Source organism: Equus quagga, chromosome 15, assembly GCF_021613505.1.
Source record: "Equus quagga isolate Etosha38 chromosome 15, UCLA_HA_Equagga_1.0, whole genome shotgun sequence".
NCBI lineage: Eukaryota > Metazoa > Chordata > Mammalia > Perissodactyla > Equidae > Equus > Equus quagga.
The window spans coordinates 2,691,972-2,709,445 of NC_060281.1; the positions used below are offsets into that span (position 1 = coordinate 2,691,972).

Sequence of the window (17,474 nt, forward strand, 5' to 3'; positions counted from 1 at the left end):
CACGTGACACGGCGGGGGCAGGACGGCCCAGCGCCCGCAGAACGGGAAGTCCCTGGGGAGCCAATCGGCTCCCCTACAGCGTCAGCCAACCCTGCCAGGGGGCCCGGCCCACCACCGCCCACCCGCCCGGCCTCCAGGACGAACCCTCACGGAGGCGCCGGAAACTCCCGACGCCGCTCGGAGCTCCAGCCACCGGCCCAGCTTCGCGCCGCTCCCGGGCCCACCTCGCCCAAGCCCCGAGGGCGGCCCCGGCGCGGCGGCGCTGACGTCACTACGCCCCGCCCGCCCCGGCGCTCGCTGACGTCGCCACGCCCCGCCCCCGGCTCGGCGGGGGACGCTGGGGCGGGGTCTCCGTGGCGACCGCTCGCTCCGCCCCTGCGCCCTCTTAACCTTTAGGGTGCGCGGCGCCCCGCCTCTCCCCGCCCTGCCCTGCCGGGACCTCGGCCGGAAGCGAAGATGGCGGCGGCCGGCGCGGCCTCGGTGGACCTGGTGATCGGCTGGTGCATCTTCGGCCTCCTGCTCCTGGTAGGGGGCGCCGCGCGGCGGGAGGGGCGGCCCCGAGACCTCCGGCCCCCGGCCCGGCTCGCCCCGTGCGCCCCGCCCCCTCCGGCCGGCCCGGGGCTCCGCGCGGGGCGGGGCGCCGTGTGCGCGCCCCCTGGCCTCCTCGCTGGCGGCCCCCGCCCCGCCCCCGGCGAGGGGTCCTCAGCCTTCCCGGCCATTGTCCATCCGCCCTGCTGACGTGGCCGCCCGTCCCGGCGTTCCTTTGCGGACCCCTCGACAGGTGCAGACACCTGTGTGGGGTCGGCGTCTGCACCTACCGCCCGTCTGACGTCGGCGCCTTCCTCCCAGCCCTCGTCCTCATGTTTATCCAGTGACGAATGGGGCCCTGCATGGCCCAGAGGACCTGGTTTTTACCTCCCTACCCCACATTAAAACCCTGGGGCGTTTTTTGCTGGGGAGTCCAGGTTGTTTCTCTTCGTACCCCGCTCCCCCATTATCACTCTCTCTCCCCTCCTTGCCCTCATCCCATCCTCTTGTTGCTTCGTGTCCCAAAGTATTTTGCTGCTTTGCGTTACGGAGACAAACACAAACCAAGATTAATCCACAAACCCGTTAACTTCAGTTATGAAACTCAAGACCTGTTTGATTTTACTTATTAGATTCCACGAGGGTGTCTGCAACCTGTGTAGTATATTTTGCTAGTAAACGTTGCCGCAGAAACTACAAAAAAAGGAGGGGAGGGGTGGACTTCAAGGCTGTCTTCCAGAAAATAATATTGCCTTTACACTGGAACGTTCTGTACTCCTCTTGATGGAGGAAATGGGAACCGTGAAGGTTGGCTGTCCAGTCCTGCACTTGGAGAGTTCATTGAGTTTTCCAGATCATCGTTTTCAGTTGGTTTAGAAGAAAACAAATGAACACGTAACAGTATCAAAGTTTAGTGGGAATATCTTGGCAGTTATCAGTTAATAAACATTTAATGTACAGCAGTTGTGCTGTAAATTGTAGGAGAATGCAAATGAAACAATGTGGCCTTTAAGAGGGTCTGAAGATAGGTAGGAAAGCAAAAGTTCTTGTAACAGGTATTTTAAGTCCTGAAAACCAAAGTATGATTTTATAAATGAAATACGACTTTAAAGAATGGAAAACAATATTGGAAGAAAGTGGAATTGAGGTAGCCCTTGGGTACATGAAGAAGGGAAGGCATTGAAGTTGGTGATATTACAGCAGGAATAAAGCATAATGAGAAGGGAATTAAGGACTTTGAAACTAGATGTCAGAGTAGAAAAAAATTAGTAATAAGGGCCATTGTTTAATTTTTTGCAAATCTGTTTAATTCCTGGCTTATGAGAAGAGAGCTGGATTCTTGTGTCTCCTTTTTTTTTTAAATTTTATTTTTTTCCCTTTTTCTCCCTGAAGCTCCCCAGTACATAGTTGTATATTTTTAGTTGTGGGTCCTTCTGGTTGTGGCATGTGGGATGCTGCCTCAGCATGGCTTGATGAGCAGTGCCATGTTTGCACCCAGGATCTGAACTGGGGAAATCCTGGGCCACTGACGTGGAGCGTGCAAACTTAACCACTCAGCCACGGGGTCAACCCGCAATGGGTCTGCTTCTGTCTTTTGAGATATGTTATTTTGGTTCAAGTATATGAAGAAAATCCAATTTTAGTGATATGTAGTTGCAAGCAGAGGAGTATTTTTTTAGATAATTGTGGATGTTCTTGAATACTACACAAAATAAGTAGAAGCTTCTTAAAGGTTAGCTGCAGTATGAAATCTAAAACCCTACCAATGAACTTTTTGTTGTGTTACATTAAAATCCATTGGCCCATGTTGCACTTTGAATGGATCTTTTCCCCATGCATGATTTTTTACATGATGCATTGGTCGTTTGGAAAATACTGGTTCACTGAAGTATGCAGATCTTCCAAATATGGATGCATTTCATTACATAATATCAAAATATCACATTTGTTAATATCACTACTGATCTTGTCAGAAGTGTATCTCAGAAATAAGTATTGAGAAACTGTCAAACTCACAGTTGTGGATACAAGTTTTCCAAAATTTTAATTTTCATTTAAAAGCTTGAATTTTATCATTGGCAACAAATACTGTCACTTGTTTTTTTGAAGTGATGGGTTCCCTTTGTTCATTTGGACAAAATCTGCCAAATATCCAAGTCTGAATGACCATAGTTAGTCGCTTGTGCTTTCAAGTAAAAATGATGTTCCTTGAAGAGTGCTTGATTTGGTTTTCAGCTCTTCACTGTCAAGGTGCTGTTCCGGAGGCAGCCAGCACACCTGGGCGTACAGCAGAGGAACTTGAGTGCATACTTCATGTTTCCCTCCATGAGTATTAAAAAGACTCAAGGGTTGAAATTTGGTAAAGCTAGTTTTTGCTGCTTTATCAAGCACAGTCTTAAGTTAAATTGTCTCCTTTTTCTTTTTGTTCTGTGAGAGTGTGGTGGTCAAGAATACAGTGACTACTGGCACAGCCTGGTGCTTAATTCGCCAGCAGTGTCACCTGCCATGGCTTATGCACCATGAGTGCAAATATCAACATAGTGAAAAATGTGGATGGCATCTTAGTATTATTATGAGAATAGTTTTCAATTTGCAAATCCCCAGAAAGGGTTCTGGGGCTGCTAGGAGTTTGGGGACTTGGTACTTTGAGAACTGCTGCCAACCATCTACTAAAGAGTCAGAACCCTAAAATTGACTAGTTTTGTGATTTTGGGCAAACAGAATGGACTTCAGTTCTTCCGCCACATAAGGGATGGTTAGATTTGGTTCCTCCGAGCTTATAATCTAACTATTGATGTTTACTCTATCAAATCTAAACCCTTCTACCTAGCCCCCGGACAAGATCCTCACTAATTTGACTTACAGCACCTTTCAAATAGCATTTCCCATTACTATACAAGACAGAATCTCCATTTCTGTAAAGCAAGTTTACTTGTTACTCAAACTGAGGGCATCACCCTGGAACTTATTAGAAATATGAAACACAGGACCCCAGCCCTGCTGAGTCAGACCTGCAGTTTAGCAAGATTCCAGGCAGTGTGTGTTCTTTTAGTTTAAATTCATGTGTTCTCGTCCTCCCTCTGCCCCAGTGCTTCTCGGCCTTGACTGCTCGTTGAAACAACCTAGGGAGTTTTTTAAACCCCTGAAGCCCAGGCCAGTTAAATCAGTCTCTTGTGAGGGGTTGGGGACTGCTCTAAACCTTCCCTTTATACTTCTTAGCAAAATTGTGCATTAGTTTCTTTTATGAAATGCTCTGAGATGTTATAAGACATTTAATAATAATTACTGCTATTTGTTAAGCAGTTACTATGACCAGGCGCTGTGCTAAACTCTTTACATCTCGTTTAATCCTTATAACCTGCTGTGAAAGAAGTATTCTTATTCCTATTGTAAAGATGAGGACATTTGGTTTGTTTTATAATATAGTAACAACTGATAGATTTAGCCCATGTAAACAAAAAGCTCTTTGGGGTTTTCACTTTTTAAACTGTAAAGGGATTCTGGGACCAAAACATTGGGGAACGTCTGGCTGAACTGTTTGCCTGGTGTTGGAAGCTCCTTCTGCTTCAGTAACACCTATCGCTTCGTTCTCTGTGAAAGTGCAGATCTTGAAATCCAACAAAAGTTTATTCAACACTTTGTGTCAGGTGCTGCTAAGGACGGAAAGATAAGGCTCAGCTTTCAATGACTTCAGAATAATTTGAGGAATGTTTTAAATATTTGTGAATTCACTTAAAAACAAACCCCTGAAAATATTAATATAAATAACATTTTATGAAAAATAATTTCCAAAAAAATTAATGATTTAAGCCAAAAATTAATAATGAGTTGAACCTAGGTCTTTTTTTTTTAATTCCAACACCCAGGTTCCAAATTCTACATTCCCTTCTCACTTTATTTTTTCCTGCCTTTCTGATGCCAACTGAAATGTTAGTAGTATGAAGGAATTACATGCAACAACTTGGATGGACTTCAGATGCTTACGCTAAGTGGAAGAAGCCAGACTCAAAAGATGACATACTGTATGAGTACATTATGATGCTCTAGAAAAAGTTGAAGCTATAGGGACAGATAACAGATAGTGGTTGTCAAGGGCTGGAGAGCGGAGACAAGGGTTAACTACAGAGGAGCAAAGGGGATTTTTCTGCGGTGATGGAAAGTGATGGAACTGTTCTAACATTTTGTGGTGGGAAAGTTTGGAAGGGGTGACACTAGTTGGTGCTGTTTGTTCAGTTCAGGCTTCTGAACTAGGATGCCCAGTACGGAAGTAGCCGTTGAATCTGGTGAAAGAGTGAAAGGACAAAATAGTGTTTTTGTCCCAGAGCTGTTGTAGAACTTACGTAAGACATGGTTCTCAGACAATGGTTTGCCAGTGTGGCTCTGTTGGAATCCTCCGGCATTGGACTTGCTGATGCCTGGTGGAGCCTCACTCATTGAGTTGATTTGTGGGGAGGGCATGATGGTATTGAAATTGAAAAACTACCTACGTGATTCTAACACACAGCCAGGGTTGAGGTCACTGATTTAGTATTTCTTTGCTGTCCCCTGTGATTGATTAGAGCAGAGGTTCTTAAAATGTAGTCCCTGGACCAGCAGCAGCCTCACCTGGAACTTGTTACAAATGCAGATTTTCAGGCCCTTCTCCAGCCCGCTTGAATGTGAAACTCTGGGGATGCGGCCCATTCTAAATCTGTGCTTTAGCAAGTCCTTCAGGTGATTCTGAAACTCCCTAAAGTTAGGGAATCTCGAGAGTGAAGTCTTGTCTCTGTGTTAGTCACCAGAAAGGCATTGCTTAACTCTTAAGAGTTCTGTTGAGTGGAGATGTCAATCTCGGTACACCTGAGTGTACTTTTCCTACTGGAAAGTTCCTTGCAGTGCACGTGTCCATTTCCAGTGTTCACTTTTCCTTGTTTACTGCCCTTTAAGATTCCAATTATAGTTTAATGTGCCAAATGTATGGTGATTGTTGGCACTTATTCTTTAGCTGAATGGTACTCTTGAGCCATCAGAATGGGGCAGAAGTTAATTTCAATTCAAGTTGTAGTCATTGATGCTTCAGTAGTAAGCATAGGATAGAACAATTAGTTATATCTCCTTTAGGTTGGCGAGATCTATAGGAAAAAAGTATTCAATGCTAGTTAACTATGGCATTGTATGAAACCATTAATGATTGCACTGTGTTCAATGAGGTTTTATGTAACTGAGCTCTGTTATTGATAACTTTTACTCTTTTTTTACTTTTTACTTTTTTTGTGTGTCTTTGCACCTGTGAGGTTATACTGCATTCATGAAATAGGTTTTGAAAATTAGAAATCTTGAACAAGTTTATAAGGGATACTGGACCTTCCTTACACATCTGAAAGAACCTTTACTCGACATAGTTTCCCATTGGAAACGCGCAAACATGTACTAAAATCAGTTTTAGAGAATAAAAACAGTAACAACACATTTCTTTTTTGTTCTATTTCAGGCTATTTTGGCATTCTGCTGGATATATGTTCGTAAATACCAAAGTCAGAGGGAAAGTGAAGTTGTGTCCACCATAACAGCAATTTTTTCTCTGGCGATTGCTCTTATCACATCAGCACTTCTACCAGTGGATATATTTTTGGTTTCTTACATGAAGAATCAAAATGGCACATTTAAGGTAATTATTCTCATACTATATGATTTTTTCCTTTCAGATTCTTGGCTTTGTATAGCAGTTGGTATATATTGCGCTTTTTTGTTGTCTCTGGGAATAGATGAGAATGGACACGCAGCGTGGAGGCTGAGTGTGTGACAACTAACGTGAAGACTAGAGACAGGCCTTTCACTGACATAAGAACTGTTAACGCGAGAACCCTCTAAATGTGAAGAATGCCTTCTCTAATCTGAAAATATATGAAGTAATTGTAATAAGTCTTGTTTTTGTGCCTCTGATAGCTCCCTTGAAGTCTATGTGACTTGATTTGCATTAATGCAGTAAATAAATAACTTAGAGGGCTTTTGCTAGTGGCAGGTCAGGATCTTAATCTCTGTTCCATGTTGAGCACTTTGGGTCAGTATGGTATAGAGAAAAGACCACTAGGCTGTGAGTCAGAAGACCTGGGTTCTGATCTTGACTCAGAGTTATCCAGCATGTTTCGTTGGCTGAATCAGTTAACTTTTCTGGACTTCAAGGGCCTCATTTTTAAAATGAGAGATGTTGGGCTGGAAGATTTCTGAGTTCTCTTTTAATTATGCAAATTACTTTTAAGTTTCTTATTAGCTTAGCTTCTATGAGGTAGAAATTGTGTCTTGCTTGCCGTTGTATCCTTAGTGTCTAACACACAGTGGGTACTCCAATATTTGAATGAAATGTTTTTTCAATTATCTCAATAATGCATACTTCCAAAGTGAATTCCTGAATTGCCCAACTGGGTTCAAATAATTTGAAAATGTTTTCATGTATTGTGATTGTTGTGAAAAGCAAAGTTATTCTCTGTGGGCTAGTGGTTCCTTCAGCGAGTATTAGTTGAGCACTTAGGATGTGCCCAGTGTTATGTGAAGACGGTAACTAACATCTGTCGCTTGTCGGCCACGTGTTGGACACTGTCCTAAAGGGTTTGTGTGTACTACCTCCCTTTAATCTCCCGGACAACCCTGTGAGGTGGATGACGTTACCCATGTTTGGGCAGGAGAGGTGAAGTGACCTCCCTCAGGTCATACCCCCGGAAGTGCTGGAGCTGGGGTTGGACCTCTCTCTTCACCGAGGGAGGTGTCGGTTCGCACTGGGCGCTGTGTGCGTATGGCGGTGGATAGATGTCTGAGATGGAAGTCGTATTTTTTCTCTTGTATAATTATTGTTTGAATAGAAGGTTTTTTAGTTTTGAATTTAGAATATTTGACTTGTCTAGATTTTGTGGGAATATGTTTTCATCATGGAATTTCTAAAGTATTTTTACGAACTTTTTAAGTAGTTTCATGAATGTAAGGGCTTTCTCTTAGATTATGTAGTTGTTCTGGGACCATGCTTAAATTAGTAGTCACTTTCTGAGTAATAGTTTTTTAAATCTGAGATTGCATTATACTTATTTGAGCAAGCCTTTATGAATTCACCCACCTAAAGAAGTAAAGTATTACCTGTAAAAGCTTAGGGCACTCATTTTATTAAATGTCCCCTAAGAGAAGAAAATACATGACTTTTGTTAATGCACTTTGTATTTGTTAAATCTAAATGTAGCACCAGTAATTAGGAGGGAAAAATTCTGTGTTATTGTTTTTTCCCCCGACTTTTTACAAACTTCTTTCTTTCATTGTTAGGAGATTATTTATTCAGTACTTGTATGTTCTCTTTTTCCTACTTTTCATTGACTTAGTTGTCTCTATTTAGTTCTGTTTTTAGCCCCTTCAGAGCTTACATAATGTATCAGTTTTTGTCCTCCAATGCTTTGATACCTTTTTTCTTGATATATTGAAACATTCTTTGTTTGGGGGATTAGTGTCATAAGAGTTTTCATTTGAAGGTGGTCTTATACTAATGCTCAAAAAGAGGACTGAAAAGGCTTTTTAAAAACCTTTTCCCGACAAACTGTAGAAAGTATTTTCTCCAAAAAGTTATTGCTGAAGTCTCTTGAGGTGTTTAGTGAGAGACAAGTACAAGTATTTAAGAATTAGTTCTTCAGACTTCATGCCACAATTGTAAATTTAGCCATTTTAGAGTGAAAATATGCCACAGTGGCTTTAATCTATTCCACCTTTATTAGTGAGGAGAAATGTACAAGTTGGTGTTGTTTTCCATGAGGAATTATGTTGTATCCTAATCTTTACAATGTGCATTTCTTATCCCTAAATGAATATATATTCTCTAACTTTCTCCATTCCCACCTCAGATATTTTGAAACCTCTAAACTGATGATGGACTTGCTTACAAGGTGTGATTACTTGGAAACTCTGGACGTCAGCGCTTGCTCCCATTTGGCTCAGGGATGGAGGGCACCGGGCTTTTCTGTGAGCAGGCAGTCGAGTGCTTTCTCCAGTGTGTCTTAGTTACTCCTAGCTTTCTCAGCCTTCTTATGGTGGGGATATGTTGTGACAATGCCTGAGTTGTTGCCATTGATTTCTTTTTTCCCTACACATGGCACTATGAATAATTTTAGTTAGATAATTTGTTTCTAGTTTTTTTGTGAAGTAATTAACTTTTTAGATTAAAAAAAAAAAAGACCTTAAAGAATACTCTGTGTTCTATTACAGTGTCTTGTATAGTTGGCCAATAACTGTGGCTAGTGATATGCACAGAGTGTACAGGTCAAAAAGAACTCAGAAATTGACAGTAGCATGAATAAATATTTTTTACTGTATACAACATATAAAGTTTTTAAAAAAATTAGTAGTTAAGTTATGGCATCAAAACATTTAGTGTTTTGGTAGCTAAAATGTTCATATCTTACTCCTTCCCCCAATGATTAATCTCTTCATGGCCTCTTATTATAGTTATGTATCACTTGCTTAATGACGGGATACATTCTGAAAAATGTGTTGTTAGGCGGTTTCGTCATTGTGTAAATATCACAGACTGTACTTAACACAAACATAGATGTGTACAGCCTGCTACACACCTAGGCTATATGGTGCTAATTTTATGGGACCACCATTGTATATTCGGCCCATCATTGACTGAAATGTCATGTGGCACATGACTGTATTACATGTCTGGGTTGAGTCTCTACCACTGCCTCATTCTTACTCTCAAATAATGAAAACTGTATCTTAGAACTTTGTATTCTTCATTGCATCTTAAATACACTTATTCACTTAATACTTATTAAACACGTAATGTGAACCTGACACATGTGGATGCTGGAGAATAACGATGAAAACAAATGAGGCTACTCTTCTCATGGAGCTTACGTTCTGTAAGACCAGATCAACAGTAAACAGACAAAACAAGCTAACTTCATAGCTAGGCTTCCCGTGAGGAAATATAACAGATTGATGTGGGAGTCTGATTAAGTTGTGGGTACTTCAGATGGGGGATAGGAAGGCGAAATTGCTGAAGTGGATCCGATGGCTGAGGTTACTTGAATGGGACCTAAAGGAGGAGGAGCCAGCCCAGGGAGCCTTCAGGGAGGAGGCACCTTGGATATGAGCCCTCAGGCAGGGATGAGCTTGGCCTATTTGGCTGAAGTGTGCTGCTGGGAGTTGTGCTTGGTACTAGCTGAGATCAAGAGGAAGGCGGGGGCCAGGTTGTTTATGACTTTTAAGTTATGTTAAAAGAGCTGCGTTTTGGACAAGTTACCTGCAAGTGCTTATCATGTCTATTCAAGTGGAAGTGCCAAGTCAGGAGTTGGAGCCTCAGGGAGAGCGTGGGGTTGGAGAGAAGAGTTTGGAAGTCATCAGCTCTGCATGGTATCAGCTGTGGACTGACTGGTAGCCGGGGAGGGTGCCTGGCCTGAGAAGGCTTGGCAGTGGACACAGATCGTAGTGCTCCACCGTATGAAGGCCGGCTGAAGGGGAGAGGCTGCCACCTGAGAGGTGAGAAGAACAGAGGAGGGAGGCTTGTGGAATCAGGAGGAGAATGTGTTTCAGGAGGAGAGAATAATGGCTTTTTCCAGCGATGCTGAGAGGTGTGGTGAGAGGGGTCAAGAGGGGACTGCTGGCTTTGGGCAGTGGTGACCAAGAACACGCAAAATCATTTCAGTGCAGCAGGGGGTGGTCGGGTTGGAGTGAGTGGACCCTGGACAGGGCGGTGAGGACGCAGTGACAGGAAATGCTGACAACTTTTCAGGACATTTTGTTCTCTAGGGGAGTAGGAGTGGGGTCAAAGGAGGTGTTGTGTGCAGGTGTCTCTTTGTTGTTTAGTGGAAGTTACTAGAGTTTGTATACTTTAGGACTCAGTAGAGGGGAGAGATTTTTTTGAGAGGGGAGAGAGGATATTGCAGATGCAGTGGCCTTGAGAAGGCAAAGGGGTTGGTGGTCTCAGTGAAAGGATCGGCTGTAAATAGGGCTGTGAACCCTTGGCAGATATACAGACGAAGGTGGGTTTTAGATTTGGTAGGACATTGAGTGAGCTCCTGTCTTTTTTTTTTTTTTAAAGATTTTTTTTTTTTCCTTTTTCTCCCCAAAGCCCCCCGGTACATAGTTGTATATTCTTAGTTGTGGGTCCTTCTAGTTGTGACATATGGGACGTTGCCTCAGCGTGGTCTGATGAGCAGTGCCATGTCCGCGCCCAGGATTCGAACCAACGAAACACTGGGCTGCCTGCAGCGGAACGTGCGAACTTAACCACTCGGCCTCGGGGCCAGCCCCGAGCTCCTGTCTTTTGGCTTCAAATTATTTGAGAGACCACTAAGTTACTCTCTCAACTGTTGACATTTTGTGCTGGTTAATTCTTGGTTGTGGGGGGCTGTCCTGTGCACTGTAGATGTTTAGGAGATCCTTGCCTCTACCCACTAGATGCCAGTCGCGTAGTGATCACTACCCGTGTCGCCAGTGACCACACTGGCCAAATGTCCCCTAGGGGACAAAATCATCCCTGAGTGAGAACCACTGGTCTAAAGTGAGGTTATTAGGTAAAATCGAGGAGACTCGTGTAGTTTGGGGTTAGGCTAGCATTTCAAAAAGTCATCTTGAAGAATGGGAGAAGGGATTTCACATACACGACCCACTCCATCTTTGCTTGGTGGAATCTGTATCCTTTTCCTGTCTTGTGAGATGTTCTTCAGTAGTCTCTAATTTAGTGTTAGTTCTTGATTGTCTCATGTTCCTTTGAGTCTTAAATGACTCTGAAGTTCCTTTTGGTCTCTACTGGGAGGCAGAAGTTTATAAAATGTATCAAGGGCATTTGTTCTCAAAATGTAGAAGGAAGGTTTCATAAACTAAGCTCTTTTGACAGTCCATCAGGTGCCTTGGAGGCAATGCAGTATATAAAAGCCAAATACACTAATAGTGCTTGAGTGATGTTGTATATTTTACACATATTTTTAGCTTTAAAATAGTAACAGTAAAAGTAACTGCCACAAGATTTGGTTAAACAAAAGAACCTTGCAGGGTAAAAGATAGTAAATTTCAATGAATCTCTGGCTTTAAATTACCTTCATACCTTCTACTTTTATCTTTTTTATGAGGTTGGGGTCTTGTTTAGTTTTAAAGTTTAATTTTTAAGTGATTCTCAGTGGGCACACTAATACCTGTGGGATTGTCTTGGAGCTGGTAGGGAGCTTGCACAGGGATAGATGTAATTGTCCTCTGTTTCAAAAAATCTTCGTTTCAAAAATCTTTTTAAACTTCTGTTTTGGTGCACAAACAATCACTGAAGAAACACAACTGTTAGGAGCTGAAGCTTTGATTATGTACGTATTCATTTGGATACTGGATCATTGATGAAAACATTTCCCATCCTTGCACAGAATTCTCCCCAGTGCTTTCCCATTCCTGTGCGGGAAGCACCATTTACACTTTCTTCCCATTTTTCTGTGTATGTATGGGTGTTTCTTTGGTTACATTTTTAGACAAAGATTGCGTTTGGTAAGACTGTTGTTTGCAGCTCGTTCTGTTTCCCCTCACTCAAAGGTACTTCATGGATATCCATGTATGTGAGTTAATGTAGATTTCATTGTTAATACATTTAACATTTTTTCCTGGGCATTGAGATTGTCTCTAGTTTTTGTTGTTGTTGTTACTTTAATATTTTAAACAATGCTACACTGAATATTGTCGGGTAGAGGGCTCTTGGGTGAAAAATCACTAACATTACTTAGTGCAGGCTGGGATTTATGGAGCTAAGGCTCAGCAAGTACAAGGTTCTTACATACTTGAGATTCTGCGGAGAGGGGAGCTTTCCCCAGAGCAGGAGCATCAGCAGAGGTAGCTCCTCCTGCTCTTGTTCTCGCTTCTCATGGGGCAGGAGCCAGAGTGGCCTGCAGGGGGATAAACATGATGGACTTGAATGCCAAGTAGTGTGAGCTAACAAGCTCTTCAGGGCGTCCTAAGACGTTGTAGGTGCTGAACACCTAGAGACTTCGGGTCCCTTGGTCCCCTGAGTAATTGAGGTTGGGTGCAGCTGCTCCTACTGTGTAGGGAGGGGAGGCCCCTTTTGGGCTCGCTTGTCGCCAGGCAGCTGGGTGAGAGCTCTTGAGGATGTTCATTGGACAGGATGCTTGTCTTTAAAACATCCCTGTGTGCTGATACCTGCCCTGATGGGTGTGAGTCTTTTCGGATAGGTTCCAGCAAAGCATGTCTGGGTCGTAGACTACCTGTCTTACTATTGCTGTGTAGGAGATGGCTTTTCCTCCACATTTGCCACTACTGGATATTATTAATGTTTTAAATTTGGTCACTTAGGTGAGTGAAAGGTTACTATAATAATAGATTTTCATAATTTATTAATAAAGTCTTATATGGGTAAATTCCTTATTGTTTGTCTTTTTCAAGAAATTTCTTAGCTCTTGCCTCTGTGTTTTTCAGGTGACTTTTAGACTCATCATATCAAAATACTTTACCCTCTAGTATATTGGGATTTTTGATTGGCAATATATGTAATTTTTATAGATTAATTTGGAGGGATTTGGTATTTACAATTTTTTCATGTATGAACATGTGACTTTCCATTTATTTAGGTCTTTTTTATATTCTCTAATTAAGTTTTCTTTATATAGTTAACATACATTTTTTAATTTAGCCCATTCTTGGGTTTTTTATAGTTATTATGGCTATCGGAAAACTATTATTATTTATTTTTTATTTTTTTAATTTTTTAATTAAAAAAATTTTTTTTTTTTGGAGGAAGATTAGCCCTGAGCTAACATCTGCTGCCAATCTTCCTCTTTTTGCTGAGGAAGACTGGCCTTGAGCTAATATCTGTGCTCATCTTCCTCTACTCTATATGTGGGACACCTGCCACAGCATGGCTCTCAAGTGGTGCCATGTCCACACCCAGGATCTGAACTGGCGAACCCCAGACCGCTGAAGCGGAAAATGTGAACTTAACCACTGTGCCACCAAGATGGCCCCTGGGAAACTATTATTTTTATTGTGCATTGTGTGTTAGAGTTTGGCATTTGTAGTGCTAAATTTGGACTTTCTACATTTCTTTTTCTTTTAGGCATTTGTCGGTAAGATAGTCATAGACGTTCATTGCTAGAGGTGTTTAGAGGTAAAAAACGAAAAAAAGAAAAGAAAAATCATAATTATTTTAGGAGAATTAAATGTTAAGAGCCCTTTTAGTGGGATGTTGTTACTGACTTGAGCTCTTAAAGTGTTTACAGAAAAAAATTGAGCTGATGATAGTATGAGCCTTGCTTCTTAATAGCAATGATCTGGTCACTTAGACTCTCCAGGTTTAATTTTTCACATGCATAAAATTTAGGATATTTGACAAAAAGACTTGCTGTTATACCTCAGTTCTGATTCATTAGAGTACAGTTTTTTTTATTTGATAAGATTAATTTGAATTATATTTTCTAAGTTAAATTACTAAGTTTAAATTACTAATTTAAAGAATACTTGGGTGGGATGGATGCAAAGGAGTTTAGATTGACTATTCTGTTAGATATTTTAAGAAAATGTCTATTATACTCAAATAGCTTCCTTCTAAAATACAAATTGTATTGTCAGTCTCTGCCTAAAGATTCCTCACCATTTTCCATTGCCCTTGGGACAAAGTCCAGAAGCTAACAAGTCTCTCAAGCCTGTGTTCCTCCCTCCCTCCCTCACCTGCTTTTGCTCACCTTTCCGAAAGCTGTAGTGAATCTATATTTAGCTTCTTGCAGTCTTCTAAATTCTCCTGTATGTTCTTTTCTCTCGTCCCTCCTTCCTGCTGTTTTTTCTCCTTTTCCATGAGAATGACCTCTTTTCCTGCAGGTCTCAGTTTAGAGCCCTTAGGAGAAGCCGTCTCTGGTCTTCAGCCTGAGTGAGGGGCGTCCTGCTCATGTCCTTCCCAGAACGGCAGTTGTCCCCCTCATCCGCAGGGCTGTGTTCCGGGGCCCCCAGTGGCTGCCTGAAGCCGCAGATAGTCCTGAACCCTTTCCATATGTCTTAGGTTTTTCCTGTACATACATATCTATAGTAAAGTTTAATCTATAACTTAGGCACAGTAAGAGAGTGACAACAGCAACTACTAATAAAATAGAACGATTATAACCATATAGTGTAATAAAGTTATGTGAATGTGGTCTCTCTTAGTCTAAGCCTTTTCTTGCAGCTGTGTAGCCATCCCTCACTGCCAGTAAATGGCTTGGTGTCACTCGTTTCAGGGGGTCCCTTGCTGAGGTCTTCCTCTAGGCTCAGTGCTTTCTGGTGCAACACGTTGCTGTCAACAGAACATGTTTTTTGTTCATGTCTTCCACCCACACATTTAATGCCTTTTCCATGTTAACTAAGCACTTATCATGCAATGTGGCCATGAGTTTGCAATTTGAGGTTTAACAGCAAAACTAGCATGAATTTCTTTTTCCTTCTTCACAATTTCAGAGATAAAAGATTCATTCTTACCGTAGATCTTAGCAACCTCAGCATATGATTTTTTTTCCTTCTTTATTAAGTTGAGAACTATTACCTTTTCACGTAAAGGAAGCACTTTAGGCTTCTCTTTGGCATATCTGAATTGCTAGCAACACTACTCTTGCGCTTTGGGGCCATTATTAAATAAAATAAGAGTGCCGTGAATACAGGCACTGCGATACCATTACAGTCGATATGATAACTGAGATGGCTACTAAGTGACTCGGGGCAGCGGCGTGTACAGCGTGGATCTCCTGGACAAAGGGATGGTTCACGTCCTGGGTAGGACTGAGGTTTCATCATGCTGCGCAGAACAGCATGCAATTTAAAACTCGTGAATTGTTTATTTCTGGAATTTTCCATTTAATATTTTTGGACCACAGGTAACTGAAACTGCAGAAAGTGAAACTGAGGATAAAGGGGGACTACTGTGTGTTGTCACTTTATCTCAGCATTTCCCTGGGAAACTTTGTTTACTTATCTGTCTCTCACTTCTTGAAGGTACAGACCATAACTGTGTGAGTTGATACATTTAATATGTGGTATTTAGTCATATGAAAACTTAACCGTAATTGTTAGGCACATGGATGTTTCATTAATATTTCTGTTGTTTCTTTTTTGTCCTAGGACTGGGCCAATGCTAATGTCAGCAGACAGATTGAGGACACTGTGTTATACGGTTACTATAGTAAGTATCTTTCGGTTTCTTTTCCTATCTGGGCTGCTAACCAAAATGTAGAGTAAAGCCAGGCACACACTTTCAGTTTTGATGTCACGTTGGAAGTTACTGTTTCCACAGCAGGAGTAAGCAATACAGCATTTGTTTTCCTAGTCCCGAAGCTGCTTTACCTGCTGCGCCACGTGTTGCTGACCTGTAGCACTTGTTTGTGGGGGTTCAGTCAGGCTGCTTTAGGTCTCAGTTCTCTTCCTTTGTGACTCCACCAGTGTCCTGCTCGCACTCTTGATTTTAGAGCTCCCGGTTTTCTAGAAATCTTTTCTAAGTATTGACACTAGTAGAGTGTACTACCTGGGGAGTTTGTAGCATCAAGTTTATTGTACTGTACAGAGCTGGTTAGTCCACGGTCATGGTGGATTGATCCCCCGCCTCTCTCTTCCTTCCCTAATGACGGATTATAAAAGCTTTAAATAACTACCTAAGTGTTTCCCAAATTTTCTCTTGAATAAACATAAGACTTGTGCAAGAAAGTGTTAGGAAAAGGATGTCATTTTTTTCAGCAGTAAATCCAGGTATTGAGTAAGATTTCAGTAGGATGCTAAATTGGAAACTGAAAAAGCTCTACAGAAGTTTCTATTGATGGGATGAGTTTTTCAAGGGTTTCATTGGGTTTTAATTTAGTTGCTTTGGCTCTATCCCTTGCCTTTTCTCCTGATCTAAAATCTACAGGACCCATGAAGTTCTATCCCTTTTGTGTAGATTTTAGAACAATTTTTATGGTATTTTAATACAGAATTTATTATTTCTGATGAATACCTTAAATATGTATTATAAAATATAAATTTGACCTGTTAAGTTAAAACTTTTGGAATGCTGCTATATTAAGCAGAAAGTTGTCTTTTCAATACAAATTTATTAGAAGGATGTAAATCAGTTCTTCAGAAACAGTTTTGGGAGAAGGGGCCTGTCTTTTGTGTGACACTAAAGTGTATTTGTGCTGTAGAACACATGACAAGATAAGCCAACTCTTATCTTTGTGCAGTCCAGGTCCATGAACCATATCTTGTCATTGGACCTACAGGCCCCTGGAGTAATCCATTATAACCAAGGTTACAGAGACTTCTAAACTGGAGTGTTAATTCATGCAGCCCTTCCAGGTGATCTCATGGAGACAATTAAGCCTATAGGAAATGATTTGAGTATTTTTCTCAATTTTCCCAAGGATGGTGTGTCCCTAGTATTGTTTTAAATGTGTGGCAGATAAGTTAATTGTTACAAACAATAGATGACTTAGGGATTAGGGTTTGATTATTTGCAGAACTTGGGTTGTAGTGAGAAGTGTAACTACCTTGGGATAGGATAGGTGAGACACTGATCTAGGGGAGAGATTTTTGTGAGAAGCCAGATTATGAACAGAAGATTTCTTGATTACCATGGAATCAAAGCAAGGAGATTTAATTTGATGATGTTGGTGGTGGTTGTCATAAAGTCACTCACATTCATCTTAGCTGTGGCCGCTAGGCCTTTGGCTTGGACTCGGATTCTGAGCCTCAGCTGGGAGTCTGAAAGGACTGCATAGCGTCTAAGATAGTTACGGTCCTCAAGCCCAGCTTTTGTCCAGAAATGCTGGATGTTATCTAACTGCCTGTTGGATGTCTTCTCCTGTATCCTGAGGACCACAACCTCCAGAGAATCCAAGACACTGTTTTCATCCATCGCCTCTGAGATTCTGTAGTTCATCTAATCTTTCCTAACGTATCAACGCAGTTTCATTGTCTAACCTTCCAGGAACTGTGCAAGACTTTTGCAT

The 17,474-nt window shown here is 41.7% G+C and overlaps 1 protein-coding gene across 1 annotated transcript in view; it reads left to right on the forward strand.

The window, feature by feature from the left end:
• The first annotated feature begins 324 nt into the window (after positions 1-324).
• LMBRD1 (LMBR1 domain containing 1) overlaps positions 325-17,474 on the forward strand; it is a 111,842-nt gene continuing 94,692 nt past the window's right edge. Inside the window, exons 1-3 of the mRNA XM_046640507.1 lie at positions 325-525; positions 5,999-6,175; positions 15,616-15,676. Coding sequence (XP_046496463.1) covers positions 457-525; positions 5,999-6,175; positions 15,616-15,676 — 307 coding nt within the window. The 5' untranslated portion in view covers positions 325-456. The remainder of the gene's footprint in view (positions 526-5,998; positions 6,176-15,615; positions 15,677-17,474) is intronic.